General features: G+C 42.9%; 3 protein-coding genes across 3 annotated transcripts; all 3 read left to right on the forward strand.

Annotated features, from left to right (window-relative positions):
- Positions 1-170: 170 nt before the first annotated feature.
- On the forward strand, positions 171-4826 carry BCR41DRAFT_425524 (hypothetical protein; the record flags this gene model as incomplete). Its single annotated transcript, XM_022030597.1, has 3 exons — positions 171-372; positions 497-913; positions 1717-4826. 3 exons carry the CDS (start codon positions 171-173, stop codon positions 4824-4826), a joined length of 3729 nt encoding a protein of 1242 aa, XP_021876978.1.
- Positions 4827-7356: 2530 nt separating this feature from the next.
- Positions 7357-9892, forward strand: BCR41DRAFT_361826 (alkaline-phosphatase-like protein). The gene is made up of 2 exons (XM_022025617.1): positions 7357-7626; positions 7849-9892. The coding sequence occupies exons 1-2, from the start codon at positions 7493-7495 to the stop codon at positions 9716-9718; spliced, it is 2004 nt and encodes a 667-aa protein (XP_021876979.1). The 5' UTR covers positions 7357-7492; the 3' UTR covers positions 9719-9892.
- Positions 9893-10573: 681 nt separating this feature from the next.
- Positions 10574-11235, forward strand: BCR41DRAFT_400589 (hypothetical protein; the record flags this gene model as incomplete). The annotated part of the gene is made up of 2 exons (XM_022029151.1): positions 10574-10631; positions 10721-11235. 2 exons carry the CDS (start codon positions 10574-10576, stop codon positions 11233-11235), a joined length of 573 nt encoding a protein of 190 aa, XP_021876980.1.
- Between the last annotated feature and the right edge of the window lie 14 nt (positions 11236-11249).

An 11249-nucleotide genomic window follows, 5' to 3' on the forward strand; every position in this document is an offset into this window, starting at 1 on the left:
GCGCTTGGTCCGAGCATCACTCTGTCCTACTGTTCTTGTAATGCAGGTTTTTTCTATCTCTCTCTCTCTCTCTCTTTTTTTTTTTTTTTTTTTCTTCTTCTTCTTTCTTTCATCCTCACCCTCCTCTGTCATATTTTGTCCTTCTCCATCCTCATCCAATGATTGAAACAATGCTTCCAAAAACAAAGGCATCTTTAGTGGCTAGTCGATTACCACACGAACTACTCGTCAAAATTTTTTATAACTTGGAGCAACCACCTCATCATCGCTATCATTACTCTTCTTCCTCCTCTCTATGCCCCGGCGCTGCTTCAACATCCCTCACATCGGGATGCTCTGATATCCTTGCATGCGCACTTGTTTGTCAAGACTGTAAGAGATTGGAAAAAAATCCATAATTGACCGACGAATAAAATACTCATTCCATTTTCCTTATCATGTTAACTAATATTTTATGGCTAATATGCACCATACCGAAATATCTCCTTTTATTTAGGGTACTACGCTGCTATGGATACATTATGGCGAGAGGTCAATCCTCCGAGTGTAGAATCATTTGTCTACTTTAGTAGAGTACTCAATCCAACGTTCTTGTTTACAAAAGAGCCTTCTCTCCCTTCCCAGTACAAGGTTCAATATGTCAATGGTTCGCCAACAAGAGCTGTTGCTATGAAGCAGGAGCAGGAACAGGAGCAGGAACAGGAGCAGAAGCAGAAGCAGAAGCAGGAACATGAGCAGGGTCAGGATCAGGAGAGTGATCGATATCAACATAAAAATCAGCATCAACAAGGTCTTTTCAAAGGAAAGCAAAGATCATCTGAATACAAAAACAGCAAGTCGGGTCCATCTTTATCCTCGACTACAATGACGACCTTATTTTCTTTGTCATCTCTACAGCATCCATCCTCTCCAGGTACAGTTTTTTTTCCTTCTTTGCAAGGATCCTATTACTGCTACGATGAACAAAAAAAGAAAAGGAAGGAAACATGAGAAGTCAAAGTGATAGTTGAATAGGAGGGGAATAAAAAATAAAGGGACAGGGACAGGGAAAGGGACAGGGACAGGGGGAGGCAGGGGTAGGGACGAAATTGTATTTCGCCCTCATACCTTTATTTGAGGAACAATAGAAGCTTTATTTGGGTGACCTACTTTGGGTCAATATGAAATATGCTTGTTTGTTTGTTTCCTTTATTAAAAGGCAACATCTCGGCCTTGTGCTCTGGCGCTTTGATACTTGATGAGAATTCAAGTTTATTTGCCTTGTCACGTTCAACCTCGGAAATGAAAAAAGGAACAGTAACAATGCCAGACATGATCCCAAAACCCATTGTCCATTTTGTTCCAAGTGTAACTACATGATTGTATAAAGACATTATCTCTGTCAACAGGCCTATGGGAAAATAAAAAATGTTCTGGCGCTCATGAAAATTAAGCACCACATGACACCTGTGTGGGAGGCAAACGCTTGGGTCCCTTTTGTGTGTACCCCACAACACTTTAGACAGTTCCAGGTTGCACCAACTTTAAAAGAAAAAAAAATTGTGTCCACTTTTATACATTCGTGTTTATATCCATAGTCATATGGCATTCACTTCCTCCCAGTGTCGGCTGCATCGTCTGCCCGGGACAAAAAAAATTACAACCGGTCAAATGCAGAATGAAATGGAAGCTAATTTGTTTTTCTTTCATGTGCCCATATTTTATTGCCCTCGATAGGTCCTATTGGTTATGCGGGAAAGGGGTATGTTCGGTCGTTTTCGCTTGCAGGGACAACAGATTGCAGAACACCACGGCCTTTCCCCTACCTTCCATCTTGTGTTATGGATCATCACCTCATCGCCATATCTGACTTTTTGACTCATCTTACCTCGCTCTCATTATCTCATTGTGCTGCGCTCACTGATATGGCTGTTATCCAGATGATCACAGCATCGTCACCATATCTTCAACAAATCGACTTGACAGGGTGTCGACTCATTACTAATATTACTGTCGAAGTCATTGCGCAGTTGTGCGGGCATCAATTAGAAGATCTATCCTTACAAGGGTGTGGGATGCTCACAGACGATGCTATTGAAAAGCTTACCAGGCACTGTACTCGCTTACAAAAGATTAATGTTGTACGATGTCCACGACTTGGAGACCGATCATTGATGGCATTACTCCGGGCATCGGGTCGAATGACACAATCAACCTCGTCGCTATCAAAAATTCGGACTAGGAGTGCAAGATTGACAAAGTTAGGTATTGCAGGTTGCCGTAGTATCACTATGAGTGGACTGATGGCAATTGCAGCCCATCTAACCATAGGAGGATCGGAAATAGAGGCAGAGACGCAACAGCAAGAAGAAGCTTTTTACAATCATTCAACGTCATCACGATCGCCACCGCCGCCGCTGTCGTCGTCCTTAGTATCTCTGGAATTCTCCTGTCCTGTTTTCAAGGTCGCATCTAAAAACCAACAAACAGGACATCCTGTGTTGGCCAATGGGGCTTCGATGCTCAATAATACCCGCAGCCAGGCAAGGAGGTTTTTCCAGACACTTCCTACAACATTGAGGGAAATTATCATACATGATGCCCATATGTTAAGTCAAGACGATATTATCTGCCTTATAGACAGGGTGGGACACAGCTTAAAGACTCTTCGACTTGATAATGCCAACTCGCTCAATTCTGAAACATTGGGCCACATTCTGGCAACCTGTCCTGAATTAACAAATCTCTGCATCCCGCGGGCTACTTGGTTAAATGACGCCGGAGTAACTCAGCTCATTCAAGCTAAATGCGCACAGTCTCTTGTGGAGTTGGACATCAGTGCCTGTCATGCTTTAACGGACGAATGCTTAATCAAGTTAGCAACCGCAGACGCCTTTGACCAGCCTCACACTACCACTCTCTATGACACTGCTAGCATTAACTCCTCATTCCCGTCATCAATACCCCCTTCCATATCGTTATCATCATCTCCGCGAGCTTCTAAAGGAAAAGAAGTTCTTGTAGGAGCATCGACGTCAACGGATATATTTTTGAATAACGTTTTTCCAAACCTTCAACGACTGAACTTATCATATAACGACAAGTTGACATTGGCCGGCATCATCCCGTTAGCGATGTCATTGAAAAACTTATGTTCTCTGGATGTATCCTTTTGTGGTGAGGGCATTACCAGGCCATGGGATTCATCATTAAAGCGCATTAGAGCTGTTTTAGGCTCGGTAAGGGGTAGGTCTACTTATGGCCAATACGCCGATATCCTAAAGAAGGAAGAAGAGGGCTCATCTTCAGATAGTAGCTTATCTGGAGACGAAGAGTCTTTATACTCATGGGAACTTTCGCATCAACAGCAGGAGCAGCAACGAAAACACCAAGTTCAAAAACAATATATGCTATCGAGCGTTTCACTAAGAGCTCAGCAGTCCCTACCTGAAACCACGCAACAGCGCCTACAACTAACTCTAGTTTCTGCCGAAGCCATTCCATCATCGGAAGCAGTACCAGTGCCAGTGTCGGTGCCAGTGCCAGTGCCGAGCCGCCGAGGTTTGGGACATTATGTAGGGCCGCTACTCAGTTGCCCTGAGACGGTTAGTAGTGTATCTCTTGCTCCCGCGACTGCTCTTCAATCGCTACAACAGGATTTAACTCTGGGAAATCACTCAACTCAGGGACAAGAGAGGGAAGAGGAGGAACACCAACATGTCCGTCGTCGATCATCTGCATCATCAACGACCTCTACATCCTCTATATCGTCAGCATCATCCAGCTCTTCTTCTTCTTCTTTATCATCGACGGCTCTCTCCACCTCCTCTTCTTCATCGAGTGGTTGTATACATCCCGGATCATTTTCATCAGTCTCATCCTTGAATTCTTCTTTAAAGAATAAGCAGCTACAATCACCATCACCAATTCAAGGGAGTCGAAGCCAAAAACAGCAACGTTTACAAAGAGCATCATTGTCCAGAGTAGCTCTAGTAAGCCGTTATGATGTTATTGAAAGGGCTCCTCGCCATGTAGGTTTACCTGTCAGCTTTTTTGCTGATTCTTGGTTTACACCTCACCATCATCACCAACTTCAGGAGCTGCAGCAAATACAACGGCGAGTACTAGAGGCGCAACTCAATGCAGCAGCAATAACCATTCACCATGTAGGAAATAACCCAGGAGCACCAGTAGTAATGAATGGCGCTGGGGCAGAAGCAGGGGCAGGCACAGTTACAGTAGCAGAGGCTATTGATGGAAGCTCTACTGCTGTACCCATACTTCCAACGGAGTATATGGACCATCCTATTATGGGAGCACCTCGGATTGGGGTAGCCACTATGGGCTTTGGAGGTCGCGGTGGCCGCATTGGCCGTGGTATAGCAACCAATAACCAAACATTCATACGGAACAATTCTCGTCTTCATCCTCGCCAACAACAACAACAACAGCAACAGCAGCAAAGAATAGTATCATCCGATGATTTTGAGATGCAAGAGTTGAGTGAGAATTTTACTAGGAGCATGCGTCTTGAGCCAATAGCAGCAACAGAAATGGATGACACAGAGACTATTACTATGAATGCTATGGCAACTACTGCTGCTACTCCTACTCTACGTCGTCACCACCATCGACAATATCAACATCCACGCATGCTACAACATCGTGGTACCATTTACAGTAGAGGATCCCTCACTAGTAACAGCAATAACAATGACAATAACAACAGTAGTAGTAGTAGTAGTGGTAGTAGTGGTAGCTATAATTGTGGCCACGCTTTCATGGGGTACTGTGAAATCTCTTCATGGGGATTATCGAAATTAAAAGAAGAATGGAGTAGGATTTGAGATACATAATAAAACAAGATTTATACTGCTTTAAGATACTTGTGCTAAGATATGGTACATGAATGAGAAGCAATTGGAAGTATATACATTTGAATGTACATGTGTACTCATAACCCCAGTCTGATTCTATCCACTTTTTTTTGTGCTGCATTTCAAAAACGTTGAAGATGTTGGCCAACCAAATAAGCATGCCCAGTTTTTATTTGTCAGACACAACTCTAGCTCTTTACTCTAACGTGGTTACACGCCAACTCCCACGTTCCTCACGCGAGACTTTAGACACGCTAGATAATTTAAAGAGATATGTTTTTATATATATATATACTATTCAACATGAATGCTCATTCTTTTGTATACCCTTGTTTTTTACCCACACATAATTTAGATGGCGACTATGACGATAGAGTCTTCACCAGAAAGTCGTAAACAAATATATTTTTAAAGTACTCAATTTGAATTAATATTTGCAAAAACACAATTTTAAGTATGAAGCTTGAAAAGCAGATATTTCTTTGAATTAGATAAAATAGAAAAATTTTATTTTTCTCAAATTCTTGATGTCCAAAAAGGGAACTATTCTATTCAATATAAAAACGTGACAAATATATTTGTTTACGACTTTTTGGCGAGGACTCTATCAACAATGCAAAACACTAAAAAAAAAAAAAAAAACTGCTATGTATATAATATACACATGTCTGTTGAGGCTTCTTTTCCCTCTTTTTTGATGGTTGAATGCTCCATATTGAATGGGCACACAAGATGCTTCTGTTTCCTTGATGGAAAGAAAGATGGTCAAGGTGATCTTGTTGTACAACTCATCCCTAATCCTTAATTACTGCTTGATAAAATGGGAGAGATGGAAGAACTGCTTTGTTCGCTTGCTGACTGGCTTTGTGCATATTTTCCGTTAGACCAAGCGTGCATGGAGTGCATGTGAGACAACCCGCCCTTACTACATCTTATTTTCATCCATTCGGAAAGGAAATAATCGTCAGTAAATCAAAATAAAAAGGGCTCAATTGACATTGGCAAAAAACGCGGCGCTTTGGACATGTCACCAACGATATAATAACAATAATATGCACTATAACACTGCAAGTTTTTTTTTTTTTTTATTTTTATTTTTTTGACAACTGGGGCCCACGAGGTTGTGAAGGTTTATTAGGATTGGACTCTATAAATGGAATGCCCTATTGCTAGAGGTGCAAATAAAGCGGCCTATGATAACCTGTCTTGGCTACATCGTGGTACGGTCTACCATACGGCATTTCTATTCACAAACCATACTGCCTACCTGGCTTGTTGTGCACAAAAGCCATCTACCCATAGCCATCAAACTTAAAAAAAAAAAAAAAAAAAAAAAAAAGAAATTCTTCAAGCCGTTCTATAAATGACAATTCCAACTATTGCTGATAGGTATTAAGAAATTACCTCTGTTACGGCTATAGCGTTCCAAGAGCTTCAGCTTGTCTTTGGAATAGAAAGGCAAAGAAACCAAAAAAGAGCGCTTGCATTTCTTGGATGGAAGATCTTCTTTATTATTGTCTCCTGACAATAAAAGTATGGTACTTATTTTTTCTACAGAATGCATATCCAAGCTTCTTTCTCGTAGATCACAATCACTATTGCGGTGCTTTCCTAGTTGGATACGGATGAGGAAGCAACATATGCCCGATAGAATGAGAAAGTAAAAGCTGATGTGGTTTTCTGTAACATCGATCATAATATACACCGTATAGGTGCATCCTGGAAAAAAAAAAAAAATGGAAAAAAAACCCTCGACCAGGGCGGTTCTCGCTTTTTCCATGGCTGCATCATGCTGATCTGGAAAAAAACAAAAAAAAAGCTTTGACTCAAGTGCCGTGGTCTGAATTTTCGTGGGTAGGGGATCCAGCCAATCAATGTTGAGAATGTGTACATCTGGACAGAAAGCTCTCAATTTATACGTCAATTTAATAACGCTTATTCTCAAAAGATATGCTTAGGTTAGGTCGAGGGAACTCATTGACTTCAATCTTCGGGCTCAGGCGACTATAACCGTGGGTAATGACCCTATCAGCGTGTGTGCTGACAGGGCATGGCCACAGCAAGAGCATCGTAGTGCAGCTTAGACAACTAAAAAATGTGCACAAGGGAACAACCCTGCATGTTGATTGGCAGGCAACAGGTGGCACCAACAAGAAGAGCGAATCAAAAAATGTCATGGAGTCCTTCATCATTTGGCATATGGATGGGCACGATGATCGTAATTTCCTGCTCTTCTTTTGTAAGCAGAACATTAGTTGACTTTTTAGTTTGCTCTCATCATTCATAAAAGTTAAAAAGTAAAGGAAGCTCTCGATTCTTTATCAAAAAGGGCACGTTCATCCGTTGTTGGGCCGAGCTGGCCATTCACATTTGAAAGAAGCATCTCCGTCCACAAAAAGTGCTCATCCTTGCCGCACTTGCCCTGAACTACGGAAGAACAATGACATATATACTGACATACTTTAACCTTGACTTTCCAGAATATAAATACTCAAGGAACGCTCACTTTTTGCTGTTGATTCCTCAGTCCACCAACTCCTAAGACAACTTTCACCCGATTTTTTTCTTCCTTCCTTCTTTCCTCCCTTCTTTCCTCCCTTCTTCTCTTCCTCCTTCTGCATCTATCTTGCTATAAAATGGTTAAGATCTTCTCTTTGCTCTCTATTGCCACAGCCGTCTCGGCTGTCGCTGCTGCTGGCCTTGATCCTGCTGGTCAATTCAAGCGTCTTGGTGCTTGCCCTACCCTTGGATGTGTTTTCCCTCCAGACAGGTAGAGATTCATCTATTGTATCCATATCCTTTACATAAATTTCTATCCTATTTCATCATCACTCCCCAACAGTTGTTGACCTCAGTATTGCAAATATTACAACATCCCAACGGCCTTGTATTGAAATGTCATGAACCCTTTTTTTGTCAGTTATATTTTGATAAGCACATGTATACCTTATTTTTCACTCTAACAAACCTTATTTCAAACAAATAAATACAGGAGTGAATTTCTCGCCGGTGCCCACTTCGATGTTCGTGTTGAGGTTCATGCTGAAAATGATGCCAAGCCCAACACCGAGTACTCTTTGACTATTGAAAAGATTGGCAACTCCAAGGATAACAAGCACGGCAACAACGGTAGGGCTGTTGACTTCTCCAAGTGGTCCAGAATCAAACCCGACTCTCCCGAAGCCTGGGACTTCATTTACAACAAAGATGCTAGTGCTTATTGGAAGACTCAAGACGGTGATAAGAACGCCGCTACCCAGGTTCATGTCGCCTCCACTGCCTGGCGCCGTGTTCAGATCAGGGAGCCTGGTACCTATAAGGTTGTTCTCAAGTACAACAATGGCAAGACCACTGAGGCTGTCTGGACCGTCAACCCTGTCCAGAAGCGCAAGGCCAAGAACGTCATTCTGTTCATTGGTGATGGTATGTCTACTGCAATGCTTACTGCTGCCCGCTTAATCTCGAAGCCTCATATCAGTGGCAAGTACCAGAACCGCCTCCATGTGGACAAGTTCCCTTTCCTTGGTCACGTCATGACCCACTCTTTGGACTCTTTAATCACTGACTCCGCCAATTCCGCCTCCGCCTATAATACCGGTCACAAATCCTCTGCTGGGGCCTTGGGTGTTTACCCCGATTCTTCCCCCTCCCCCTTTGATGACCCCAAGCAGGAACTCCTTGCTGAACTTATGCGCCGCCGCTCCAAGAAGAACGGTGGCCCCGGAGGTGTCGGTATCGTTACCACTGCCGAGGTTCAGGATGCTACCCCCGCTGCCGTCTTCTCCCACACCCGCAACCGTGACGAGAAAGCTACCATTGTTGACCAGATGATTCACGGCCGGAATCCTGTTGTTGCTGATGTCATCCTCGGTGGTGGTGGAAAGTATTTCCACGCCAAGAATGGAGGCAAGTCTCTCAATGGAACTGACTATTACAGCGTCTATGCTAAAGAGAAGGGTTACAAGGTTGTCAACGATAAGGATGCTCTTCTCAAGTATAAGGGTGACGATCCCTTGCTCGGAATCTTCCACTCTGGCAACATGGATGTTTGGCTGGACCGCCATGTCTACAAGGCTAACTTGAAGAAGCAGGGCACTGATCCCACTGGTAATGGTGGTTCCGCCCTTAACCAACCTGATCTGGATGAGATGGTCATCAAGGCTTTGGAAGTCTTGGACAAGCGTCACCGCAAGGAAGGATGGTTCTTGATGGCTGAGGCTGCCTCGGTTGATAAAATGATGCACCCCCTTGACTACGACAGAGGTTTGGCAGATGTCCTTGAGTTGGACAACACTGTTGGCAAGACCAAGGAATGGCTCAAGCGCCACAAACTTGACAAGGATACCTTGATCCTCGTCACTGCTGATCACGCTCACTCCTTCGATGTCTACGGTTCCGTTGATACTCAGTACTTCAACTCCTTCTCCAAGACCGAGGAAGATGAAAAGAAGAACTCTATTGGTACCTATGAAAACTCTGGCTGGCCTTCATATGTTGATGCTGATGGCGATGGTTTCCCTGACAACTGGGAGGTCCGATACACTTTGGCTGCCGGTTCGGCTGGTTTCCCCACTCACCGTGAGGACTTCCAGGTCAATGTCAACGGTACCCGTGTCCCCGCTGTCGTCAGATCCAGCTCCCACCATCACTTCTCAATCTATGATGCTAACCCCGAAGATTCCCTCAACGGTATTCACAAGTCTGGCACTTTGCCTGCTAATGAAGCTGTTGGTGTCCACTCTCTCCAGGATGTCCCCATCTTTGCCACTGGTCCTGGTGCTAATCTTTTCTCTGGCGTCCAAGACAACACTGAGATCTTCCACAAGATCGCTCACCTTCTAGGTCTCGGCGAAGAGAACTAAAAAAAGAGTTTTGTATTTTACATAATATCATTCGCCTTTCGCATTCATTTATATACCATTTCTTTCCCTAATTCATATTAACTTTGAAGAGATGAAGAAGGATACTAACATTGCATAGAGTACTGCCAACCTTCCCTTCTCCACATTTTTAATAAATATAAATACTTGTACGTATATATTTATGCAACAAAATGGGTTTGCGAAAAATGCAGCTGACATTCATTGTATAATACCTGTGTATGGTATATTCGTATATAGGCCGTAGTGAATCAATCTTAACTTGTATGCCAGAGAGGCTACAAGGGCTAACAGTTGCTGAAGCTTCAGTATATAGATAGCTGCTTCACACTCAATATTTCAGTATATATATATAACGATTGTCCTTGATTGAGTTATCGCAACACCATAAGATAATTGCAGTAGTTTTGTGTCTGTTCCCATTCACAAGGACAAAAATGACAATAGCGAACCCGGAAAACTGATGGAAAGCACGAAGGTTTAGGAGGTCTTTAAAAAGACTTTAGCTTGCCTCACTCCAAGTTGTGCAAATGTATGCTTTCTTAGAACTTGACTTGACCAAGAAACCCTTGCATCTTTATAACATTGATGCTTCAGTTATTAATTTAACATATGAAGTGTACTACATGAGAGATACATCAAAGTGATTTTTGTCTTTAGTACTGCAGATTTATTTCTCAACAAAACTCTTGTTGCGATATTCCTTGCTGCGGTTCACCCTTCTATCATAATACACACCGACCGCGTTGTTTATCTTCAACCTTATTCAATATATTTACATAAACACAACCTCGTAAAGATGTATAAACAGATGAGAGCCTCCAAAGCAACTTTCCGATGCTTGAAAGGAAAGCAAACGAAACCCGCCAAGGTTTCGTTACAAACTTCCCAAAGTGTATGTAATTTTGTAAATTTTGTGGCAAAATTTATACAAGACCCTTTCGTACCATTATGGCTGATCTTTTTTTTTTTTTGCTAAAATAGGTAAAACCAATCATATTTGGCAACGCTTTTCCAGCCGCGTGGACGGCCATTATCAGTGCAAGGGCTGCACCACCCATTGCACCACCCATTGCACCACTTACTGCAGTGCTTACTGCAGTACTCATCACACTGCCCGCCCAGTACTCACGACAGTACCTATTGCAACACCTGTTGCATTATTATCACTGTCATCTGACGATGACAGTGCTATGGATGTTTGTGAGGATGAAGGATATATCCAGGAGGGCTCCGAATCCATGGATATCTGCGAGGATGACTATTGCGATACCGTGGATATCTGTGAGGATGACTCTATCCAGGAGAGCTCCGATAACATGGAGATTAGTGATGAAGAGATTAGTGAGGAGAACGATAATGAGGAGGAGGAGAATAGTGGGGAGAGGAAGAGTGAGGAGAGTGAGGATAGCAAGGAGAATGGTGAGGATGAAGATGACGATAACAGTGAAGATGGGGAGACAAGTGAGGACGGGGACTGCTGTGAAGAGACGGATTAGGAGAACTCACATTT

The sequence above is a fragment of the Lobosporangium transversale genome (genome assembly GCF_002105155.1).
Source record: "Lobosporangium transversale strain NRRL 3116 chromosome Unknown BCR41scaffold_51, whole genome shotgun sequence".
In the NCBI taxonomy this organism is placed as follows: Eukaryota; Fungi; Mortierellomycota; class Mortierellomycetes; order Mortierellales; family Mortierellaceae; genus Lobosporangium; species Lobosporangium transversale.